Below are 26,516 nucleotides of genomic sequence, written 5' to 3' on the forward strand. Positions count from 1 at the left end.
ATTCTGTCTTCCTTCGAAAGAAAAGGGCGTTTTTGTCTGTGATGGCATTTTTGGAAACTGATACACTTGGACAGGAAAGGTATATTTTCGTGTACACTGTGATTTTATTCATTTAAGACTGATTAGCAAGATCGGAACCTGTTGCACGAAGAGCATGTCATTACTTTTGAAATACTTTCAGATTCACTTTAGAATGTCAGTTATGCACTGTTGTTAACTTTAGCTTTATGATACGTTTGAGTTCCTCTTGAAGTAACTTATCACATAATTTGCATGCAATTTAATATATATGTTGAAATCTATTAAATGTTAAAACATGTAAACATCTTGAACATTTATGTGCCGCCTGATGTCTAAAATTTGTTTTGGTAAACATATTTTAAACATTGTTGAAACCCGGGTCCCCATGACGTTGTTCGGAGGAAGGCCCTCCATGTAATACAAGTTTGATAACCTGGAAGATTGCTGATTTCATTTTAGTTAACAAACATTGTTAATTAAACATGAAAGTCAAGGAGCCCTTGGCACTTAGTAAGCCAATTGTCAAAAGCTTATGATAAGAGAGCCCTGGATACAAATACAGTCAGGCCGCGTTAATCCGAACACGTCCGTTTTCATCAAAAACGTTCGGATAGTGAAACATACGGACTACTGAAATGAACTTTTATGGACACAACTACAGTAGGGTTACTTCCCTTTGACATGGCAATACAAAAACATACGAACGTATACAAGTTGGCTGAATGTGCGATGTGGTGTTTGGGGGCAAGAAATCAACTTTCACGTTGGTCAGTTTGACACTGGCATAATTGTGACTAGCAGCATTGTTACGAAGTGAGATCACGTGTCAACCACGTGATTGCATCTGTCTGTCAAACGATCATACCAATCACAAAACATATCCGATGTCCGAAATTGTGCTCTTGCCGATAGACTGTCTGAATTCTTGACCAAAATGTTTACACATAAGATCAAAGTTGGCTTTAAGGTTTTCTCTTTTTCTTTGTGCGGCAGTAATTTCACATCTTTTACGCCTAGGGGCGGGACTTTTCCATTATGACTGACAAGCGTCAGCTGATCTCATTTTGACACGATCAGTGTTTTATACAGGAAGTAACCATGACAGGTATTACTCCAACTAACCAAAAGTGAGACCAACTAATTGATCAAAATCACAAACTAACGACATCTTCAACTCGCAAGTGTCACTTAACAATTATTACTGAATGGGGCTCATGGTGTGAAGGGATTATCCCAACCTTTTTGATGCACCGCCGGATTAATGAAGCAAAACTATGTGTAATTAGCTAATCTGTTACCGCTGATTAACGTTCGGATACGGAGAGTGAAGCACCGGATTACTGAATCAACAGGTAATGAGTTTACATAGTAAACAAGATTGGTTACAGTTAGCTATCGTTCGGATATCGCGGGAATCGGATTGTCGGGGTCCGGACTAACGTGGCCTGACTGTACTAGATGAGAAGGACCCATGAACTTGTTTTGATTTCAAACACTAGCACAAGATTATGGTGAACTGACATGGTTAAGCCCCTCAAAATACCAAAGGTATTTCACCTTTGGACATTCAGGTTGCAATTGGTCTCCATCAAACTATACTTTGCAGAAGAGGCTTGCTGTTTGACATACGTCATCACATCCCTTTTGGGTAGATTGATGCTCATACTATTGATCTCTGGGTTGTCTGTACCAAACTAGATTATTTACAGATCACTGCCATAAAATATTGCTGAGTGTGGTGTTTAACAGCAAAAAAATGAGGTTTTTCACAAAGTATTTCCAATTTTTTGCATTGAGACATTTTCAAATATACTTTTAAAAAAAAGTAACATGTTTCAAAGATATCTACTTTATGAACCGAAAATTAAAGAAATATGAAATTTTGTACGGTTAAACAACATCAACTAACGCTTTTGTAAGAGTCACAGAATGCCCCAATATCACATTTGACGTACAGTTCGTTATGTGTCCTCTACCTGATAAGCATATCATGACAAACCATCACCAAATCTGTCCACTTCCTGTATGCAATTTTCACCTTCACCTCTTCGGTGGGAATATGGACCCTTCCATCCTGTCTGCAGAGCATCAACCAGGATTCATTGCTGAACCATACATGTCTCCATTGTCCCTAAGGCCATACCCTGTGCACTCAACACCATTGCAGTCGTAGCTAGTGATGCTGCCTAGGCAAAACTATGCCTCGAACGTCTTGGTTGCAACCCCTCTCTTAGATGGGTTTTGGACAGTTTGGTCCAAGATCCTGCTCAGTCGCCATAGAGGCAGCAGTTGTCGTCCACTGGCGTAGGTGGCACAACTGGATGGAGCAGTCTTGGGCAGGGGTGGTTATATGTGGTCTACCAGACCTGGGAAGGTCACATGTGGATCTGCTGGTAGCGGTTCCAATTGTAGAAGGGAAAGTTATGTTAGTTTGCAGTGGCTGCACATGGTACTGTGGACTGTAACTGTCAGTCTATTATATACCAAATTTGAATGTCAAGTCACATAACTAGTTATTACTCCGACAAATTAACAGTCAACATATTGTGCATCAATCACCTAACAACAGTAATATATTTGTGAATGATTATTCGTATTTGTTACCCAATATTTGTGATACGTATCATAATCGCCACATAGTGTGTTCATTGCTGCACTAGTATAAGTGCAGTAACATATAATTCTAACACTAAAAGCCATTTATTTTAGATTTTCCCTCCTGTTGCTGGAACCTGGTGAGATCTACTTTGAGGACTTCAGTGTGTTTTACTATCCCACAGGATTATCAGAGCAAGATGCTATCAGAAGGTGAGGTTAACATTAGACATTTGTCTTTTTCCAGTTATCTTTTTATTTAAGAAATGCCTGTTACAAGTAAAAGTTCCAGATCCTTGAAAATTCTGGTTTTATTGGTTGTCTCTGAGAATCCATGTTTGTTGTAAGAGGCGACTAACAGGATCAAGTGATCAGACTTGATGACACATGGCATTGCATTCCAAGAGCTTGGATTGATGCTCATGCTGTTGATCACTGGATACTCTGGTCAAGACTTAATTATTTACAGACCACATGCTTATGGATATGATGTTGCAGGGTGAAGTGTTAAACAACAACGAAAAAGCAAGAAAGCATGAGCAGATGTTGAAAATAGTGTAAAAAAGATTTTCTTATTTTTGTCTAAGAAAAAGTATCCAGGACAACACATTTTTTCTCGCATTTACTCTGTTGAAGAAATTATTAGATATTGCACAAACAACAGACAAAGAAGAGTAATTTCATTTTTTTTCAATTTTCCTACTATTAGCACTAATAAAAAAACACAAAAAAACATCATCAATAAAATATATAGTATATATGAAGTGATGTCATATGGGTGAGTGTGACTGCAATGAATTTTGATAAGTTGATATGTACAGTGTGAAGTGTTTATTCATGAATCCTTACAATGATGGCAGGTCTCTGTACTAAAACAAGTGAATGTTATGAAGTGTGCTGCAATCTGTTGCTTCAATATGCGATAATTTTCAACAGGCACAAAGACTGTTACGATACCTTAAGCCTAGAGTACTGGTATGCATTTGTGAATGTACCATTAACAATGTTAAGTCAAAGGTGTACTGTGAAACAATTTTCTTTTTGAGACAAACAATGATAAGCTCAAGGATTAGTCCAAGATTGCATACATATACACCTCTTTTGACATGTCTGGAAATAGCCTCCAAAATGTCTGAGTATGAGTACTGTTGCAGAAGACATGAGGAATGTTTCTCCTTCATTATTGCAGAAAGTGCATTAATTTTTGGCTGCAGTTTGAATCTGGACGAGATGTGAAATACTTCCAGAAAAAAAATTATCTATTCTGACTTGACACCACCATAGTTTGGTATCTGAGGTCGTTTCAAAGTATTTGACATTAATAATTTCCTAGTCCATAGTTAAATGTGATAAAGGATCACAGCACTGATATTATCAGTAGATAATAATAATAATCATTTATCATGTTTACTCATCCGTTTTCCTTCTGTAACATGCACATTGCCAGAAGACACAAGGATATCCTAAAATAAACATCATAAATGTACACCTTGCTTGAAGAGACACATCCTCGATATCTTCAGGGGATACGTTCCGATGAATCTCCACTATACCCTGGATGCATCTACGGCTAAGCCCGATAAATTTGTTACCTCCCTTGGCTGACTTTTCATCCAATCAAGTGTATATGCTAGGAAGTTGAGCGAACCAATCAAAACTCACTTTCACTTTTTAAATTGTCTAACTGATAAAAACTGGCAACACAAATCGTGCACATGTTCTCTGAAAGAGACAGAAGGAGTTCTTGCATGTATTTATAAAATCTTTCTGACCCATCAATGTGTTTGTATGATTTCCCCCAGGTCTGAGTCGCACTGCGAGCAAACCTTCGCAGCTGCGACCGCTACCGTTGTTGACACTGGCAAACTCAGTTGTAACGGCGGCTTAGCTGATTGGCTACTGTGGGAATGCGCAGAAAGCAAAGGGAGGTAATAAAATTTTTGTCCCGAGCCATAGATGCATCCAAGGTATAGTGGGGATACATCGGAACGTATGCCCTGGAGATATCGAGGATGGAAGAGACAGTGCTGCAGAATAATATTCATTCCCTTGTAGGAAACAAAGGGGGCATCTCAAGATGTGTTCCAAGTCCATTGTTTTTGTCCCGAAGGATATACAGTTCCCTATTATTAAGGTAGGTGCAGTATATAGTGAATGTTACAAGGAGGGATTTGTCCAAGACACATCGGAAGTCTGGAAATGTTCCTCTCCAAATATTGGTTCTCTCCATTTAGTCCACAGTGTAGTGTTTCCTCCAGACCACAAAAAGGGCAGGGTGAAGTTTCTACAGAAAAGGGCACCCTAATTTGAAAAGGACACAAACCACAATAAAAACCAAATCCAGATAATCCGAGCCTCATGTATTATTAACCTACAGTCTCCTTTGCTTTTATCTCAGGAAGTTTTTCACAACAGCTTCCAAGTCGATGTCATTGTGGCTGTCAGTGTTTAGGCTGATCATAAGATGCTTGTTACAGTTGTGGACTTTCAGTCTGTTCCTGTGCTCTTTCACAACCATCAAGTACCGGGCAGGGTGCAGTAAAAAGGGGCAGGGCGCCAGGAAAAAGGGCATGGCGCCAGAAGAAAAGGGCATGGTGCAGCGCCCTTCTAAAACGCTCTGGAGGAAACACTAACAGTGTATTTGTGATTAGTGCCTTAGGTTGAATGATCAAATGAATATGGGATGTTGTGTTCCTGATAATAAAGGGACTATGGGGTGACTTAGGGGTTATAGCGTTTGCCCATCATGCCGAAGAACAAAGTTCGATCCCCTACATTGGTATGTGTGAAGCCTGTGTCTGGTGTCCCTTGTTGTGATATTGCTGGAACTCTTCAGTTACTAAGACATTACTGGGCATAACTGTCTGGAGAAAGACTGTCTTTTGGATTCTTGTGTGATTTATGGATCCGCTGATCACACATGGATTGTCTGGATGACTCTCTCTGCTTGTCACTCATCAAGATTCTGGCTAGGATAGGTCTTCAGCAACCCATGCTTGTTGTAAGATGGGACTAGCAGGATCAGGTGGTCAGGCTTGCTGAGTTGGTTGATACATGTCATTGTATCCCAGTTGCATAGGTTGATGTTCATGCTGTTGATCACAGGATTCATACTCTGTTATATACAGACCGTGATGTAGCTGGAAAATTGCTGGGCGAGATGCTTAGTAACAAACCAACCAATGAAGACATTTTCTCCTAGTACCTTTGAGACTGACCACACTAACTGGTTGTTATCATTTCAGTTCCCGATGCGATGCGTAACAACGATCGATGAATGGTCTGGAGGACTGTTTTCAAAGTAAGAATTGTTTATACACTTTGGGAAAAGAGGAACGATGCCCATACTTATCGACACAGTGAAAGTCGGTAACGTCAAATATGCCTATCAGTCTCATGAACATTCATTCCCAATCTATATCAAAGCAGCCAGAATTCTTGGGCCAATCAGAGTTCATGTTTCCCTAAAATGATTTAGCATAACATTTTTCATGGCCTATGTTTTTGAAATTATGACAGAACACCGAACACAAATATACCCTTTGCCATGTTGACAGCACACATTTTTTGAGTTGATGCCATGTTGTTAAAAGTATATGTATATTAAATGTGTAAAAATATCAACAATAATATAGTCTAATATGATAAAGTAGCATTTCTGTTTTTCACTGCAGAAAATCTATTGGAATACCTTTATACATCTTGGCTGGGCTTATGATCTCATGCAGTTTGATCATTTCAAGACAAATGATGGTGTCCTCCTCCTCCTCCCTCTCCTCCTCCACCTCCTCCTCCTCTCCTCCTCCTCTCCTTTCCTCCTCTTCCACCTCCTCACCGCCTTCTCTTCCCCCTCCACTTCCTCCTCTTCTCATCCTCCTCCACCAACACCTCCTCCTCTCCTCCACCTCCTCTTCCACCTCCTCCTCCACCTCTTCCTCCTCCACCTCCTCATCCTCCTCCCCTCCTCTTCCTCTTCCACCTCCACCACTCCTCCTCCTCCTCTCCTCTCCTCCTCTTCATCCTCCACCTCCTCTCCACACCCCCTCCTCTTCTTCCTCCCCCTCCTCTTCCTCTTCCTCCACCTGCTCCACCACCTCCTCCTCCTCTCCTTCTTTCCTCCACTTCCACCTCCTCCTTCTCCACCTCCTCTTCCTCCTCCACCACCTGCTCCACCTCCTTCTCTCCTCTCCCCCACCTTCTCCTCTTCATCCTCCACTTCCTCCTCTTCCTCCCCACCTCTTCCTCCTCCACCTCTTCATCCTCTCCTCCTCCTTCACCTTATCTCCTCCATCTCCTCCTGCTCTCCATCTCCTCATCTCCTCTCCTTCATACCTCCTTTCCTCCTCTCCTCCACCTCCCTCCTCACCTCTGCATCCTCCTCCTCCATCTCCTCATCTCCTCTTCCTGCTCTCCTCCTTCTCTTCTCCACCACCCCCTCTCCTCCTCCATCTCCTCCTCCTCCTCCTCCTCCATGTCATCATCAAGGGTTAATTATCGTCATTGTTATTAAAGGCTAGACATCAAGGACCGTGTGTTGAAGGTTGTTTCTGAGCAGGCTGTGGAGATGAAGGAGAAGAACATCATTGCCCCTTTTGTCTTCAGGAAGGTAGGTTTATCCTAAGCCTGACTACATTCTGTTTATATCTGTAACCAAGGTAATCAGTTTGGGAAAGAACAGAAAATTCCATGAGGCTTAAAATATGACGCATGAAAGACATGTTCCATAAACGGGACAAACACTTTTATAATGACTATCAGTAACATATTCTGTGCAGTGGCATTATGTTAGCAGTTATGAAATGGAGACTGCTCTGTTTGTCAGGAAACAGCAGAACATCGATTCTCTCTGAACTATGCTACCTTGGACGACTGTCTGCCTCTATTCTGTCAGCTGCAGAGAGCTTCCACCCTCCCGCCAGCAGACCAATCTCACATGGTATGGCAAACGGTCCCCCTCAGTCATTTTGGTACAAGACATATGAAAATATGTATTTTTTCAGTTAATTATGAACCTTTAATCACTCTTTGCTCCCTAATTAAATATTTGACCTGCTCTTGTATATTAAATTATATAGTATGTGTTCGATTTTTAAGTTATATTTAATGGTATCAAATCAGCAATAATGGACTGCAAAATGGAAAACTGAGTATTCTTCTAATTACATTTAGGGTGTGTAAATAAGCCAGACTGAAGAGGCAGAAATCAGGAATGATTCTCTGAATGATGAGATATTTCTTTTCATTCTCTATGTTTTTATAATGAAAATATTTGACTATCAGTAATGCCTGCAACCTCTGTTAAGTTCTATCTCTGTGACAGTTTTACACTTATTGATTCCATATCCAAGTGCGCACCACTGTGTTAGTTTTAAGACTGAAGTGGCGGAATGTCTTGTTTTGTTTGTCCTTTGTCATGGCTTTGATGATTACTCTTTCAGATCAATGCCATTGTTTTGTCGAGACAATCGAGAGTCAAGTTCAACACCAGCTGGTTAGTTTACTTCAGTCTTTCTTTGCAACGTTGTGTTGAATATAAATTATGTCACAGTGGAAGAGTGATTAACGGGGAATAAAGTGGTTTGTGTTAAAATCATGTATGAAATAGGTTTGGGGTGACTATTGATTGGTTGTAGGATCTGTATGATGTAGAGTTGTAGCTGTATGATGTGGTGCGTAGTGTTTACTTTAGTCTGGAGGACCTGTATTATGTAGTGTTTTAGCTGTGTGGTGTTCATAGTGTTGACTGTAGGCTGGAGGATCTGTATGAGGTAGTTTTTAGCTATATGATGTGGTGCATAGTGTTGACTCTAGCCTGGAGGATCTGTATGATGTAGTCTTTTAGCTGTATGGTGTGGTGTGTAGTGTCGACTGTAGGCTGGAGAATCTGTATGATGTAGTGTTTTATCTGTATGATGGAGGGTGTTGGCTCAAAGCAGAAGGACCTTGTGATGTGTTATGTCTATGGTGTGTATGATTTGGCATGTTGTGTTAACTCAATACAGAAGGATCTGTATGGTGTGTTGTTTTGACTTCAGGCTTGAGGACCTGTATGAGAAGATTGTGCTTGAGACCCAGGGAGACAGGAACACTCCCCTGGCCAAGAACCCTGGGAGAATCATGCTCACTTCTTCCAGACTCTACTTCCAGCCATTCAACAACATCGACAGGGTCAGTGGTCTGAGCACTTTACGACCCGTGAAGGTCCCGGGGTAGAATAGGCCTTCAGCAACCCATGCTTGCCATAAAAGGCGACTATGCTTGTCGTAAGAGGCGACTAACGGGATCGGGTGGTCAGACTCGCTGACTTGGTTGACATATGTCATCGGTTCCCAATTGCGCAGATCGATGCTCATGTTGTTGATCACTGGATTGTCTGGTCCAGACTCGATTATTTACAGACCGCTGCCATATAGCTGTAATATTGCTGAGTGCGGCGTAAAACTAAACTCACTCACTCACTGAGCACTTTACATTAGGAACAACATTTATTCAGCCTCTTGGCATGTCTGTTGTAATCTCTGTACAACTGAACGTATGCAAATCATAGTATTTGAGAGCATAGCCAGAGTACTCTAGGGAGTAGGATCCATTTCTGCTGAAAGGAAAACAACGGTTAATTTTCTTGTATGTTTTTGAAGGTTTTGGTAACCAGGTTTTGTTTGTTTGTCGCAAAGGTGCTACTTTGAAAAGTGTTGTTGTTATACTCAGATAAGAAGCTGTCACCTATCAATGTCTTTTATTACTTTGGACTGAGCGTAGAAGTAAGTCAGTGGAACTGAACCAAGATCATTTGTGTTATTTTGGAATGAGTCTCTCTTCAAACACTTTGAAATGTAACAATGTTTGAATTCCAATTAATTCAATTTTTCAGTGGCCAGTTTTGAAAATCAGACTGAAAGAAATCAAAAGGCTTATAAGACGTCGATACCTGCTCCGGCAGCTGGTAAGCTCATGAATTCAAAGCCTGATCATGTTGCCAAACAGAAGCATACTTTGTTGTGATTATTTGCTTTGACATGAAATAGTGTTGCTGAAACTTGGTACAGTGAATAATAATGTGATAATAATGTGTACACACATAGCACTAAATTCCAAACCAAAAGTGCATACTTGAAGCAGACAGTTCATGTTTACCCCAGATAACCCAAGGTGCCTGTGAGGTGCTAGAAGGTTATAGTCACATGGCTTGTCCCACCAGGTACCCATTTTCTGCTGGATGAACAAAGGCATGTTTGAACAAACTCACGTGCCTAAGATGAGACCACATGTATCACATGTACCTCGTGGGACAGGAGTGAAGTCCTACAAACTTTCAGGAGTCAAGTTGTCATCCATGGTCACCCATCCCATGACTCCATGAGCTCAGCGGTGCTTAACTTCAACTGATTCATAACCTGAGCTCTGTGCACAGGACCAGGCACCAATACTTAAGAGTGTCGGGTGGACGGTTGGGGTTGTAATTCATGCTTGTATCACCATATTCATTAAAGATTGTACTTGTTGATACACAGTCTAGTGCTTTGCAGTTGCATTAAGGGATGAGACAGGATCAATATATATTTTCCTAGTATGGTGCTTCCATTTTAAACTCTTATGGTATAAAAAATGGGTTGACTAGTAGACGTAGCCACACTTACACATACATAAATACATGTATACACAAAGATAAATGAACACAAACACTCACTCACACAAAGATAAATGCAGACTAATACACACAGACACAGACAAAATGATGCCTGGATGACATTTAAGCGGATGTTGAAGAAACTTAAGTCATCTTTAACAAAATTCACTTTTTGTGTGAAATTCCATAAATTTACCTAGAAAAAGGATAGTACAAGTGGATATTGATGCAGATTTATATATTATCAGGGTCTAGAGATCTACTGCAGTGACAATGCACCTGTTACACATCTGTATCTGTCCTTCAAGACTGAGGAGATACGGAACCAACTGTATGATCACATCCTACAACAAGGTAAGATAGGCCAGTGACTGTGATCACATCCTACTACAGGGTAAGATAGGTCAGTCACTCTATGATCAGGTCCTACAAGGTAAGACAGGTCAGTGACTGTGATCACATCCTACTACAGGGTAAGAAGGGTCACTTACTCTATGATCCTGTCCTACAACAAGGTAAGACAGGTCTGTGACTGACCACATCCTACTACAGGGTAAGAAAGGTCAGTCACTCTATGATCACATCCTACAACAAGGTAAGACAGTTTAGTGACTGTGATCACATCCTACTACAGGGTAAGATAGGTTAGTCACTCTATGATCACATCCTACAACACAGGTCAGTGACTGACCACATTCTACTACAGGGTAAGATGGGTCACTTACTCTAAGATCACATCCTACAACAAGGTAAGACAGTCAGTGACTCTGTGATCACATCCTACAACAAGGTAAAGTGGGTCTGTGACTCTATGATCACAGCAGGGTAAGATCTGCATTTCTTTGGGCTGTCCTCCCATATTAAGTTGACAGTTATTATTTCTGAAATACTTCTCCACACTGTACTTAACTCAAATGATACTTACTGTGTTTCAGATGTCCAACTGGAAGAAGTGGGCCAAGAAGACATGACCCTGAGGTGGCAGAGTGGCTATATCTCTAATTACGAGTACCTCCTCTACCTGAACAGGTTGGACCCCATGAGACTATGATCTTGAAATAGTCTCCAGCAGCCAGTGCTGGTCACTGAAAGTATTGTCTTAGGGGATCATGTGGTCAGATTTGGTGACATGGTTGATTGTCATTGCACCAAACTCTCATGTACCAATGTAAATGATATTATTATTACAGATATTTATATAACACACATATCCATGCATCTAGTGCTTGCTCAAGGTGCTGGTATATGGCTCCCTCGATCTTCGGATGTCAGTCTCAACGTCACATCGTATTATCCATCTCAACTCCCTGGGGAGTATACAACTCTTGCTGCCACTAGGTGCACTGAGTGTTGTGGCACTCTCATCCTTATGAGGTACCCATTCACAGCGGGGTGGACTGAGACACATAATAACAGTACTTCGCCCAAGTTTACTACACGTTGCTGTAACCGCAACTAGGTGTATGCATATATTCATGTGGCCACCATCTGGTCATATAGTACCAACAGATTCGTGGTATACTCTTGGTAGATCTCCTTGTGGTAGATCACTTGACTGTCTGGTCCAGGCTGGATTACTGACAGTGTGCTGTCATATTGCTGTAACAAAAACCTTCCTCACTAAATGATTGGAAATAATACTCATGATCATCTGTCTTGTTTGTGGTTGATGAAGTTAATCAATCTAATTTGATACAAAACTTTGAAATGCTTATGATGTCATATTGATGTGTTTCAGTTTGGCGGACCGCAGTTTTAATGACTTGACCCAATACCCGGTAATGCCATGGGTGATATCAGACTTCACCAGCGATCATTTAGGTATGTCCTCAGATACTGCTGTCTGAATCTTGACACGGAGTTGTAGTTTGATGTAGTTGCTTGCTATTTGGATCTCACATTCTCTCATATTCCTCCACAGACTTGCAAGATGAGAAAGTTTACCGTGATCTGAAGAAGCCCATCGGAGCTTTGAACCAGGAGAGACTTGATAGAATCAAGGTGAGTTGAGGAATAGGATAGGGGTGGGTTGTGGAAAAGGAGAAGGTTAGGTTCAGGAATAGGACAAAGGTGATTTGAGGAATAGAACAAGGGTGAGTTGAATAGGACAAGATTAGGTTGTGGATTAGGACAAGGGTGATTTGAGGAATAAGACAAGGGTGAGTTGAGGAATACAAGAGTGAATTGAACAGGATAAGGGTGAATTAGGGATGAAAAGAAGATGAGTTTGGGCGTAGGATCAAGGTATGTTAGAGGATATGATGTGAGTTGGGGAGATGAGGTAAGTTAGGGTATAGACAAGAGTGAGTTTGGGAATAAGGATGAATTGTGAAACCTGAAGGCGGTGAGTTGGCAGTTAGGAAGGTGAGCTGGGGTGGGTATAGGATCAAGGTGAGAGGGAGGATAGATAGGGGTGTGACCTGTGGGGTAAGATACAGGTGGGACAAAATGAGGTGAGTTATGGGATAGGATTTGGGTGAGTTGGGTGAAAGGATAAGGGTGATTTATGACACTGACAACGATGATGATGATGATGATGATGATGACGATAATGACGATGATGTTGATGATGTGTTCCAGGAGCGCTTTGTCGACATGCCGGAACCCAGATTCATGTATGGCTCCCATTACTCCACTCCCGGCTATGTGCTGTTCTTCCTTGCTAGAATATGTAAGTGTTTCATCATAATTGTCTGATGAGCTTTCTGGAGGTTGATGTAAATAGCAATTTTAAGGATACCGTGTAATGAATCATGATTTTATATCAACTGCAGTGAAAAAGGGCCTGTTATCAATAAAATCAAATGCTTTGTTGTGTTATCCTCACTGATATAGTGAACAGAATGTCGTCCAGGATGTTAGATTCCTGGTTGTGCCATACACAACTCGTGAAAAGATGGCACAATACATTTCTAACTAATGCGATCGGGTGGTTAGGATTGTTGACTTGGTTGACACATGTCATTGTATCCCAATTGCATTGATTCATGTTCATGCTGTTGATCATTTGATGGTCTGGTCCAGACTCGAATATTAACAGACTGCTGCCATTTTCCTGTTATATGTGTGCTTTGATGTTAAACAACAAACAAATCATAATCAGGACAGTAATCCATGCTTAGCAGTCTAAGTAAACTTAGCCCCAGTGTTATTCGTTACACTCCTACAGTGGGTCTAACAAAACCTAGTAGGAGGTCGGGTCAGGTAACCTTTGAGATTGACCAATCAGAGCATGTCTTACCAAATCACGAAAGTGGACATTCGAACATACCTTATGAACTTTTACCCACGCAAAGGTTTGTACCCGAATGATTCTGAATGCTATTTTTCCTACAATTGCTTCTGGGTGATGCACATGGAGCATGCTACAACAGTGAAAAAACAGTCACTGAAAATAGCGGTTTGGGCAACATTCAAGGATGTCAGCTTGCGGAAATATTGGCTAATGGTAACCATGTCAACAGAAACCAAAAAGCATATATACTGCATGTTAAATAATAGTGTATATGTGGATCTTCGTTTGTTGAGAATTCAGTGTCAGTGACCAGTGTATTTTGTAAGTCCCACCAAACCCCAAACAGTAGCTGTTTTCTAATTGGTTAAATACGTTCAGCTGTCTCGCATTTGATTGGATGGTCATAGGTCACTCAAATGTTACCTGACGCAACCTAGTACTAGGTTTTGTTAGACCCAGTGTAGGAGCGTAACAAATAACACTGGAGCTAAGTCTACTTAGACTGCCATGTTTGGTAAAATCTTGAATGAGATGGACCAGATACAATTAATTCGTCTGCTGTCAGAGAGCTGGAATATTACTGTATGTGACATCAAGCACACTTACAACTGGCCACAATCTACACAAACAAAATGTGAAAAAGAAAATCAAAACATAGTATTCATTGAAAGAAGGAACTTAGTAATGACAATGCTTGTCATGTGTTTCAATATAGTTGTCATGGTAACTACAGAGGTTCTTCTCATGCCAGGTCCTGAGTATGTGCTCTGTCTCCAGAATGGAAAGTTCGACCATCCCGACAGAATGTTCAACAGGTAAGACTCTTGTATTTTCCGTTTAGCCTCGTATCAGATCTTTTCTATGTTTTTAGATACTGTATTAACTTTACTTGTCACACAAACCATGGCTATGATGAAACTGATCTGTGATCTTCCTTTTGTCAGTATCATGTGTATAATTGAATTACATGTGTCAGTCATGGCCTTACATGATTAAGACATCATCAGATGAACATTACAGAGTTTATCATCTCTTGGAATCATTTGTAAGCCTGTTATTGAGACTTTTGGGGGCTTGAGTTAGTGACATGAAACGTGCACCAGTGCCTGCTATTCAGTATTCTACATTAGTAGTCCACTTGTGAAGATCTGGGTTAGAAATGATCTTCAGTAACCAATGTAAGAGGTGCCTAACTGGATTGGGTGGTCAGGCTCACTGACATTGTTGACAAATGTTATTGTTGACAAATATTATTGTATCCCAATGCTCAATACTCATGTTCACTGGATTGTCTGGTTCAGACCTGATGATTTAAAGACAGCCGCCATACTGCTGGAATATTGCTAAGTGTGGCGTTAAACAACAAATATGCAAACAAAACATTAGTAATCCCTGTACTATGAGTAATTTGTCTCACTTTGTTTGGTTTGATGTTATTAAAATGTGGGTACTTCAGGATTGTGTGTGTGCACATGATATCCTTACTCGCTGAGGCTGCAGAATGGTTTCGTCTGGTAGTAATGTGAGGTTTTGTCATATAATCATTTTTCTCCAGAGTATAACACGAAGACCATGCAGTGTTTTTCAACAAAAATTGGTTGATATATCAAACAGATATTAAAGTGGTGCCTTTTGCAATTTGCCGATTTGGGGCAATATTGTTATTCACTATATCCATGGAAATGACTTAAGCTCAAAAGGGAGGGGTGGGTTTCATTTCTGGTGCACAAGTTGAAAAGCTTTCACTTCTACAATACTTGGCAGACAGAGGGATCTTGATGTGATGCCTTTTGCTATTTACAGATTTTTTGCATTTCTATTTTTTCATTATTTCCATGGAAATGATTTGAACTTAGTCTAATAGAAATCAAGCTGGTGTTAGCATCTGATTTGACTGATTGAAGGCATAACAAATACAGGTATTTTCAAGTAAATAATGTGAATAGGGTTTAAGTCTGGGTGTAATAAGATATGTTTTGCTTTTGAGTAAGGGACTAGATCTTGGCACATGCCATAGTAAGATTTGGTAGAACAGAATGGTTTCCACAGAACTATTTTATCAAAGGTTCACTAATGTGTTTAAATGCACTTAATGGAATGACTCCTAGATTGAGAGACTAAAAGTTGATTGCCAGTAGAAAACTATCAATACCTTAATGTAAATGATAATGTGTACATACTAAAAGTAGTTATTTTGAGAATTAAGTCAGTTGTTCTTCTGTACTGTTGTCACTTAATGCACATGTACTCAACAGCCTCCAAGACACCTGGAACAACTGCCTTCAGGGAGCCGCTGACTTCAAAGAGTTGATACCTGAATTCTACGATGGTTCCACAGACTTCTTTGTACATAAAGGGGTGAGTTATCTCCACTTGGTGTGGAGGAGCTGAGACCCAAGATTTGCAACAACTCAGGTGTGTGTTCAGAATCGCGTTCGCCCACGATCATGAGCGCTCAATCCTGAACGCCTGTGCGCGGATGAGCGCCTGTGAGCACTTGCAAACTATCCTCACAGCGAACAAAGATGGTGACCATGACCATGTCATTAGTTAGCATCCACCTGACGAATGGGCAAGGAATAGCCAAGAAACGTTGCGTAAAGCACGAAGAAGAAGTTGACATCCATAACATTTTGTCTTATACATGTTTAATGTCATTCTTCACCACTCGCTCCTTTCCGTAACCTCCAACAAGAAGATAAGGTATTCATCCTTTCTCAGAATAACACGAGTTGGTCACAAATGGTTTGATGTAAGCAAGCGCTTGCATCCATTCAGGACCCATGCGATCGCTCGCGGTTCTGAACACACTTCTGCTGCTACTATAATAGTGAGTCGTCTCCCTTTGGCTTCAAGGAGCTAAGTTCTAAATTGGTTGTATGATTACTGATAAAGTGTGATTGAGGACGTAATTGTTGATTGAAGTGTGGGTAATATAGGTGCTATGAGATTAGTATTGCCTCTTCAACTGTAAATTATTGAAGTAACAAGACTTGTAGAGCAGTTTAATCTTTCATGTCTAAGACCTTGTGGATGAGTGGCTTTGTTGAGTGTTCATGAGGTGTTCAGGTTTAAGTATTGTCACAAGTCATTCATTGAAATTGATATCACCCCATCATGTAGACAATGCGTCATTTTTCTGTTTGTGTATCCACCCCTTTGTCCATGATTATTGCCTTTCAGGGGCATAATTCAAAAATATTTTTCAACAAAACTTGGCAGATATATGAGACAGATGTCAATGTGGTCAGTTTTCATGGAAACAAATTGAATTATTCTCAAATGGAGGGGTTGGCTCGTTTCAGGAGCACTACTCAAAAACCGTTCAGTATCTTTCTACAAGGTTTGGCAGATCTATCAAATAGATCTCAAAGAGGTTATTTTTGCTGCATGCAGACTTTTGGCATTGATATTTTCATGATTTCCATGGAAATGATTTGGACTAGTTAGAAAAAAGATAGGACTTTAAGTTATGGGCAGATGATTTTTTTTGTTTTGCAAATCTGTAGGGGCCAGGGGAATTTGTCATCTTCTGATGACTCTTGTTCTTTTTCAGATCATTAACTTTGGCATCAAACAAGATGGTCGGCCTGTTGCTGATGTTGAGCTTCCTCCATGGGCATCATGTGAGTTGGATCCAGCTGATGTAGAAAAGATAAAAACGTAGTCTAGACCCTAAAAATCGTAGACCCTGCATAGATCATTGAATGGAAATGCATTCCACCAACATTTACATCTAACGCCTCCCCCTGTATATAATGACATTCACTGAAGCAAATTACCAAGCCAGAACACCCATTCCATTGGTCATCTCTATGTTTTATCTTCTTCTTCCTGATCATTTCAGGGCAGTCAGGTAGCTGCTTGTTTTTGCTTGACACGCCATAGGCCTGGGTTTGATTCCCCATGTGGGTACAATGTGTGAAGCCCATTTCTGTTTTCCCCTGTGGTAATATTGCTGCAATGTTGCTAAAAGTGACGTAAAACCACACTCAGTCTCAGTTTTGCAAATCAGCAGTAGTCATGATGTTTCAGGTCATGTAATGACTATTTCCAGTTCTTGTGGTGATTCTGTGTTGGCGCTGGTTGCAGCAACTTGCTATTTTAAATGGTGACTAAGTGGATTGGCTGGTCAGACATATTGGCTTTGTTGAGAAGGTGTCAGTGTAGTTTGATGACATAGTTCTTTGCTAATGATACCAATCACTGGATTTCCTGTTCAGGTGACTATCATATTTCCACAACATTACTGAATTGACATTGAAACAACACTCACTTGGAAGTCTGGCATAGAGTAGTGTTAGCTTGCAGATGTTATGTCCTTTGTGGCCATGATGTTGCTGGAATCTGTTAAAAGCAGTGTCAACAGATTGCAGTGATTACTTCAGACAATTATTTTCATGCCTAGAGTCCTACATTATCCCTACCATATGTAGACAGACAAGTTTGTGTACGATACACATGTCTAAGTTGGGGTTGTCTGCACAGGTCCAGCAGATTTTGTCCATAAACTTCAAGATGCTCTTGAGTCAGAGTATGTGTCGTCCAACATCCATCACTGGATTGACCTCATCTTTGGCTACCAGCAGCGGGGCGAGGAGGCAGAGAAAGCTGACAACTGTAAGTTGCAGGACTCAGGAGAGAATTGAGTCATGTTGATTATCAAGTCTGACTGTTCTTGATATTTGTTCAGTTCCATTTTTGAGATAATGATTGTATTATTTAGTTGTTTTCAGTTGCCTGTGTTTTGTTGGTTTCTCATATCGTCCTTTGTTTTCAGTGTTCTACTATCTGACATACGAGGGAGCGATTGACTTGGACAGGTAAGGCAGTGAGTGTTGTAAGGGGTAGAGCATGTTGGAAGTTGGGGGCGAAGAGTTGGAAGGTTGAAAGTGTGAAAGAGGGAGAAAGATCGGGAAGGTAAGAAAGAAATAGAACTGGAAGTATAGGAGAGTAAGTTAAAGTTACTGACAGAGACAGATAGAGGAAGCTGTTATAAAGTGGGGGAAGAGAAGAGAAAAGATCGGAGAGAAACGGGAAGTTAGGGAAAGAGACAAATAAAGGGAGGGAGAGAGAATGGGAGAGTGGGGACATGCAGGTCAGAAGCTCTTTTCATGAAGCAACCTTCACTAAGGCTAACCTTAATTCTCTTCCTTTAACGTTGCACTAAAGTTACCTTAGTGACTTATGATCACCTTAGTGCTTTGTGAAAAGAGGCACAGTGGGGTGGTGTGGTGGGGGAGAGGAGGGGAGGGTGAGTGGAAATAGAGAGTAGGAAGGATGGGGACAGAGTTAGGAGGTGCAGATACAAGGTTGTTTGGGGAATGATGACTGGGAGTTTGTCGAGATGGAGAGTGGAAAGATGGATAGTGGGAAGTGGGGGAGTAGGAAGGTTAAGGGTAGGATGCTGGGGATGGTTAGGAACATAAGGAGAAGGATGATCCTGAATGAAGATGGAAATTCTGCATTTAACCTGAACTATACGTACAATTTCCTTGGAAATGTCAGTTAATGTGGTATGTATATCTCATCATTATTTTCCTAAAGCCTAGTCTAGCTTCTATTGTCTTTGTACCATGTTTCAGCATCGAGGACCCCAATGAGCGGGCAGGCCTGGAGACCCAGATCATGGAGTTTGGCCAGGTCCCCAAACAGCTTTTCACAACTCCTCACCCCCGGCGTTTCTGTACCACACCAGTGCCCCACCCTATGTCCCGCACAGTCCCCAAACGAGGACCACAAGTGGAAGTGGGAGGAGACTCTGACTCAGATAAACGATCATTAGGTGAGAAACAAGTTATTTTGTCTGATGTTTTATTCCAGTTTGTATTTTCTTTATTTTCATTACACTCAATGCAATAAATTGATTTGTGTCAGTATGAAACTAAAATTGTGAATCAATGTTAGGTAATCATAAATCTGACATCGTATCATTTGAGAATATATTATAATGATTTAAGCAGAAAAACAGTTACATTTATTTTATGTCAAAAGTGGTGAAAACTAATCAGAATTTCATAAACATACTTTTGTATAATTTGATACTTGGAATAACGAACTTTCATAATTGTTGGTTTCAGAGTCATCATTTGAGAAGAGTCTGGAGGTAGTGGAGCCAATCGTCAAAACCGTCGACTTCACCAAGATCAGAACACATCTTAAATACACCCTGCATAAAGAGTGAGTCAGATATCTTTGTCACACCAGTTTTAAGTTCTGCATACTATGGCTCTCTTTCCAATTATGCTTTATTTTAACATTAAGAAAAGATGTTTTGGGGGTCTGCTCATTGGTCTTAAGACATACAGCTCATGAAGACTTTGTGACAATATTTCAGAGCAACACCTTGCTCTTTTATCACGCGAGGGGTGGTAGGGTAGCCCAGTGGTTAAGGCGTGAGTTTGTCATGCTGATGACCTTGGTTTGATTCCCCACATGGTGACAGTGTGTGCACGCCATTTCTGGCGACACTGCCAGGGTATTGCTAGAACGTTGCAAGAATCCATGTAGAACTGAACTCACTCATCAGGTGAATACCGAGTAAACTTATTCAGTTAGCTAAACGTCAAAATACCTCTGAAAGACTTGTCGACTGGTCACTGAATACAGCACCTTTTCCAATATGCTAATCCTGAAGTACTAATCATTTGGTGGTATGTGTTTTCATAAGTTTGTTCATGGATCCTTTCACATTATAAATCAGGAATGGTGAAAATAATGTAATACTAGTATATAAATTATTGAAACATGTTTCGCTTTTATGGGAGCATTATTTGGTTTCAGTGCTGTGACTGATGCCAAACTCTCAGTTGATGGGAAGAATGTTTTCTCAGTCTCTCAAGGTACAGCATTATTCTATTGAAGATAATTATAGTTTTCATGTGTATGATTCAAGTAGCACCTGCCTGCACATGAATGTACTTTGTGCCCTTCTTATGTAACAGGGGCAGTGGGGTGGTTAAAGGGATCTCTATTCATGCCCTGGGTTTGCCCACTATGTGTGAAGCCCATTTCTGGTGTCCCCACTGTGATATTGCTGAAATATTGCTAAAAGCGGCGTAAAACAAAATTCGATCATTCACCCATGCCAGCTCCCACAGGAGTTTCACAACCCAGGGGAGGCAACTCTGGAAAACCTGACACTGCACGATGACGGATGTATACTTAATCATAAACTAAACTCGCTCTGATGTAAGACAAGTATCAGTTCTGTGTCTTATGTTGTTACAGACAGCTTGCTGAAGATGTACTCACTGGAAGAACAACGTCAACTCCGCAGTGTCAATCTGTCCAGCATGGTACGTCCTTCTTCCTCCACAAACTTGTTACAGACAGTTTGTGAGATTAGGCAAATATAACAAATATGTCTCCCATGGAAGCAACAAACTATGAAGGATGCTGGATGGTAGCTGACACCATCTTGCCTTTGACTGTTTTACTGTAATTCTAATTTACTGAAGTTTACATGTAAAGTCTATCACAAAAGTAAGGTTAGTGGTGGTTTTCCCTACACTACATGTTTCAGGTTTATAAGAATAATATTGACACACAGTATTCAAGCATCTGTTTGCTTTTGTCCAGTTTCTGTGTTGGCCTGTAGGGTAGCCTATTGGTTCAAGCATTCGCACATGACATAGAAGACACAGGTTTGATTCCCTGTGTAGGTACAATGTGTGATGAACATTTCTGGTGTCCCCTGCCATGATATTGCTGGAATATTGCTAACAGTGGCATAAGCCCTGACAGTATCTGTAGTGCACCTGAATTGAATTGTTTTGTTTCACTGACATGAAACCAGGCAGATGTTGTAACCGAAGTCGTTTGTTTGCTGACATCCATTCTTCCTCTCCTGCAGGCCCTGTCTTCGTGTTTAGCCATGCCCGACAACAAGACCATCATTGTGGGTTCCTGGGACAATAATGTGTGAGTATCAGTGCTGCAGCCTCCTGTCACCAGAGCAACATATACCCTGTTTCTTTGTTGGAACACTTGAATGAGTGGAAGGGTGAAATGAGCTAGTGAGTGAATGAGTTCAATGTTTACGCAATTCTATTTCAGTTGGTCACAATATTAAAAAATGTCTTGTCTGGTCCAGGTTGGTAGATAACCAACATATGGCTGGAAATAATTTGTGGATGATACTGAACCGACAAAGCTTTTGTACTCAAAATATAGACTATTTGCAACTTGATGAGGCTTACATTCTGTCCAGTTATGAAAACTGTTGTGTGTTTCAGGTACTTCTACAGTATCGAGTACGGCCGGGTGTTGGACACTCTTCATGGCCATGATGATGCAGGTGTGAGATTTAAACAATCCTTCAGGATTATGGTAGTTAGCGATCCTCAGCCCTTTCTTTTCTTTATTGTCCTTGATATATGCTAGTTTTATTTCTTGATATTCTGATATTCAAGTTGGTTTTACTGTCCTTCGATGACAGGTTTATATAATTTACCATAAATTACTTTGTAACTCAATTAAATGTTCTGGGGCTCCTTTCATGACGCAAGCTTTACTAAGATTTACCTTAACTCCCATTCTTTAACGTTACCTTAGTGACTTACGATCACCTTAGTGCTTTGTGATAGGAGGCTTTGGTCACAATATGACTGAAATAATTTCGATTTGATGGTAAATCTTAACCCACTCAGGATTTTGGTTCATAGTTTTCCAACACACCGAAATATAGGCTAATGTCATCAAATCATTTTATATCCTTTATGATATGGCAACTAAATCTGTGCTTCCAGTGTCGTCTATTGCCTGGAGGTCAGGCACCCTGTATACAGCTTCATGGGACTCTTCAGTGAAGGTAAGTCGGTCTTTTCTATCACAGGCATGGAGGTTGGACAACCTGTATCTAGTCCACTGTCTACATAGAATGCAGTGATCCGGTTAGTCACCGCTTACGACAAGCATGGGTTTCTGAAGGCCAATGTTATAACTCAGATGGATCTTCATTGGTCTACGTAGTATGCAGGACAGACAGCCTGTATTACGAGTTTCTATAATAGAAGTAAAACAATGCTATAAATGCTGACAGTACAATACTGTGGATAGTGCATGTACTGTGCTGTTTGTTTCAGATCTGGAAGCTGCCCCAACCAGAACCTGGCCAGGCTTTCTCATCAGCAGAATACCTGGTGAGTTTAGGAACAGTAGTGGTTCAAGATAACACAGTTGTACCTCCATAGAACTTGTGGACCATAGGATCACTTACATCATTTTGACATCTTATTTCATCCTTCATGCCTGTGAAGCATTAGAAGGTTATTAAGCACATGATTTGTCCCACCGGGTACCCATTTTCTGCTGGCTGAACAATTTTGAACAGACTCTAGCCTTAGGTGAGACCACATGTTTGCTTCGTTGTGGGGCAAGACAGGAGGACAGAAGTCCCAGAAACTCTCAGGAGTCAGTTACCCATCCAAGGACTCTCTTAACTGCTTTGTGGCTTGGACTCTATGCGAAAGACCACACACACACACACACATCCTCATTAACATGGGAAAGCCACAATTAATTCAGAATGCCTAGAGACAGCAAGAGTTGGATACTCCCAAAGGAGTTGAGATTGATAATATGATGGACTGTTGAGCTTGAAAAGCGCCTTGAGCAAGCAATAGTTGCCTGATATGTGCACTGTATAAATATCCCATGGTGATAATAATTTGCAATTTGAAATTGTCATACATCTCCTTCTTGGGTTGGAGTGGTCAGGCAGCTATGTCGAGCAATCCATTGCTCAAACCTTCTGTTTGTTTATGCCTACGTTTTCCGTTCACCTCTACCAATCTGGAATGTCTGCATATTGGGTCCGTGTTTCAGGGCCAGCTGGATCATGATGAGGGGGTGACATGTCTGGACCTGGATCCCGAGAGTCGCCTTTTGGTCACGGGCACCAAGGATGGCCATCTGTGTGTCTGGGATCTCTACACTCAGTATATCAGCAACCAGCTAGCAGGTACATGAGGTCGCCACACAGTCATGGCCAAAACTATTAGTATTAACACTAGAAAGATAGTCCATGGTCAGTAAAAGCTGGTCTCTAAGTTTTTTTTACAAGACTTTTGACTCATTCTGTGATGATGGACTCTGCATGAAGTTGTGTAATAGTCATTTACATTTGTTTACACAATACAAGCTAACACTGTTTTAAATTACAGTGCATCATGGGAGAATCAACGCAGTCCTTGTGAGTCCAGGTGAATATATGTTACACAGCTTGCCTTTGTTGATACAACCCTGCTTGGTTTGTATTGCCCATTTGTTCTGATATGTCAGGAACAGCATCCTCTTTCTTAAGAGTTAAGGACATAAATGGTTTGTTGGCCTTGAAAGTAGATGATGTTGACCTCCAGCGTACATAATGTTGATGTTGTGCTCCAGGCTACTTGATGTTGATGTCCTCCAGAGTACATGATGTTGATGTAGACCTCCAGACTACATGATTTTGATACTGACGTTTAGAGTAGATCATAAAAATGCTAAGTACATTTTAGGGGCAGAGAGGATATCATATTTTTTTGCTTGCATGGCATGCTTATTCTCTGTCAGATAAGTGGTATACTTCTATAATTAGCAGCGATGCCAACCTCTACGATTTTATCGTAGTCACTACGAATTTTAACTTCAAACTACGCCAACACGATTCCACTAGAAATCTTACGAAATTTGAATAAAACGCATTAAAATTTGGATATATAGACAAAAACATATTTTCAACGATGAAATACATTTTCGGACTTCACATACCTTCCATTCATCATATTTAATGACAAATTTGAACTGGAATGATTGCAAATAAAACGTAATTTTAGCAAAGCTGGTTTGAATACCTTTGCGATTTGACACATTTAGTCCCAGCAGAAAAAATTTAACCACGTGACCGTAATATCATTCATTTTTTTCTCAGAATCCATCATGATTTTGTTTATTCAGTTGACTATTAAATTTGTGGTCAAACTACTAATTTTGAATGTTGAAACTACTATTTGCAACACTTTCGGGTTGGCATCTCTGAATTAGTGCTATGTTCCTTCTTCTATCCATGTACTGTGTCTGAATGCTGCAGATGTGAGACGGATCTTGTCCTGTGGAGAAGACAACTACATCAAAGTACTGGACACCGGAACCGGCACTGAGATCTTCACCAAGGACGTCCATGATGAAATACTGTAAGGACTCTTCAGTTTAATCTTAATGAATCATCATCATCATCATCATCATCATCATCATCATCATCATCATCTATTCAGCCAGTGAAAATCTGGAGTAGAACAGGTTGTTGCAAGAGGCAGCTAATGGGACTGGGTGGTCGGGATCGTTGACTTGGTAGACAAGTGCTCATGCTGCTCATCACTGGATTGTCTAGTCCATCCTCGATTATTTACAGACCGCCGCCATATAGCTGGAATATTGCTGATTATGGAGTAAAAACTAAACTCACTCACTCACTCACTCATGTATTCCATATGGATGGCCATGAGGCCAACAGTACAACATGTGTAAAATGTGAGTGAACATACATACTGCACCATTCGTTTGGATCTAACATAATGCATTCACGATGTTGCCACTGTTGTTTCAGTTGTCTTCAGTGGGCAGGTGGGCTGGTGATGTCGGGGAACAGCGCTGGATTTGTTCAGGTCTGGGACATGGACAAGGGGCAGATACTTCACCAGTCAAAGGCTCATCAAGGTGTGGCATTCCTTTGGAGATTACAGGGTAGATAGGTCACAACACCCAATGATTATCTTTATGCGGGCTTAAGGTGTGGAAAAGGTCCCCAATATCCCATTCATATATTACGATGTGGGTATTTCGGTATCAAGAAGGTCCCCACATCCCTCACTCCCTGTGTGTGTTCTCATACAGTAAATGACCCACGAAGGTCTGGGTTAGAATATTGGCCTTCAGTAACCCATGCTTGCCGTGAAAGGCGACTTACTAATGAGATTGGGTTGTCAGACTCTCTGTCTTCATTGAAACATGCCATTGGTTCCCAGTTACTCAGATTGATGCTCATGCTGTTGATCACTGGCTTGTCTGGTCTGTGCTTGATTATTTTCTGACCGCCACCATATAGCTGTAATATTGCTGATTGTGGAGTAAAAACTAAACTCACTAAACTCAGTTACTCACTCACTCAGATCAGTTCTAATCCAGATCTTCACGAACTAAGGAGGATGCTGTGATGACTCCAGGTGATGTTATGGATTACATGTTACATTACCATGGGGGCATTCATGTCGTCAACCACTAGTGTGTCCAGTACGGACATGAAGGGTTTAGTGTGACAGTGATGTAGATGTACTATTGATGACTGTCACATTTATCAACATTCACTCATTCAACAAACTGGACCCTGTGAATGATATCTGTTGCAGATGCTGTGACAAGTATCGATGTTGCTGAAGATGGGAGGCTGTTGTCAGGAGGATATGACAAGACTGTCATAGTGTGGCAGTGTGGATAACTGCTCCCACAGTGGCTGAATGGATAAACACACAACTACTGACATAGGGATTGTAATGAATTCCACCAGGGATGGTTTTAGAAATATCACATCCATAATTCTCACCTGAAAATACTTCATTCAGTCACATCCTTTACAGTACAGGGTATTTTATTTCCAGTCAATGTTGTCAAATTCCCTGGACAAATCGTTTTCATAGTTTTATATTTTTATGAGCAGATTGAGATAACACAGTGTTACGAGTATTGTCCATTTATATATAAGACAGGCTTACATGGTGACATGATGTCTGATAGATCAGTAAAATAGGCCAATGTAATTATCATGAGTGTATGATAATATGATAATCAAGGATGAAGGATGTATACACTGAACTCCACAGATGCTGTTATTGTTGAAAGAAAAACTAGTGTCACATTGTGCTGCCCATGTTTGCTGGTCTTGATGTTGGAAGAAAGACTTTGTATGAAGCTGAACCTGCAGATTGCATCGTCTGTGAGTCGAATACATCTTGCATTGAAGGTTCTCCTGATTTTTTTTATAAAGATTGCCTTTTGTTC

The 26,516-nt window shown here is 40.8% G+C and overlaps 1 protein-coding gene across 1 annotated transcript; it reads left to right on the forward strand.

Annotated features, from left to right (window-relative positions):
* The first annotated feature begins 15 nt into the window (after window positions 1–15).
* On the forward strand, window positions 16–26,516 carry LOC137257971 (protein FAN-like). Its single transcript, XM_067795496.1, has 32 exons — window positions 16–79; window positions 2,731–2,829; window positions 4,672–4,750; window positions 5,862–5,917; window positions 7,129–7,222; window positions 7,439–7,552; window positions 8,055–8,107; window positions 8,652–8,784; window positions 9,488–9,559; window positions 10,492–10,597; window positions 11,179–11,272; window positions 11,982–12,064; window positions 12,165–12,244; window positions 12,824–12,914; window positions 14,230–14,293; window positions 15,734–15,836; window positions 17,035–17,104; window positions 17,967–18,098; window positions 18,259–18,301; window positions 19,064–19,263; window positions 19,559–19,658; window positions 20,262–20,320; window positions 20,709–20,776; window positions 21,334–21,401; window positions 21,716–21,777; window positions 22,229–22,290; window positions 22,565–22,621; window positions 23,307–23,442; window positions 23,645–23,683; window positions 24,553–24,655; window positions 25,069–25,178; window positions 25,868–26,516. Exons 1-32 carry the CDS (start codon window positions 42–44, stop codon window positions 25,954–25,956), a joined length of 2,757 nt encoding a protein of 918 aa, XP_067651597.1. The 5' UTR covers window positions 16–41; the 3' UTR covers window positions 25,957–26,516.

The sequence above is a fragment of the Haliotis asinina genome, chromosome 12 (genome assembly GCF_037392515.1).
Source record: "Haliotis asinina isolate JCU_RB_2024 chromosome 12, JCU_Hal_asi_v2, whole genome shotgun sequence".
Classification (NCBI taxonomy): domain Eukaryota; kingdom Metazoa; phylum Mollusca; class Gastropoda; order Lepetellida; family Haliotidae; genus Haliotis; species Haliotis asinina.

What these genes read in the sequence shown, in the direction of transcription:
- LOC137257971 (XM_067795496.1), top strand. Translation starts at nt 42, where the DNA reads ATGGCATTTTTGGAAACTGATACACTTGGACAGGAAAG. An exon ending in GATACACTTGGACAGGAAAG is followed by an intron (nt 80 to 2,730) that starts GTATATTTTCGT and finishes CATTTATTTTAG; the next exon opens with ATTTTCCCTCCTGTTGCTGG. An exon ending in TCTGGAGGACTGTTTTCAAA is followed by an intron (nt 5,918 to 7,128) that starts GTAAGAATTGTT and finishes TTGTTATTAAAG; the next exon opens with GCTAGACATCAAGGACCGTG.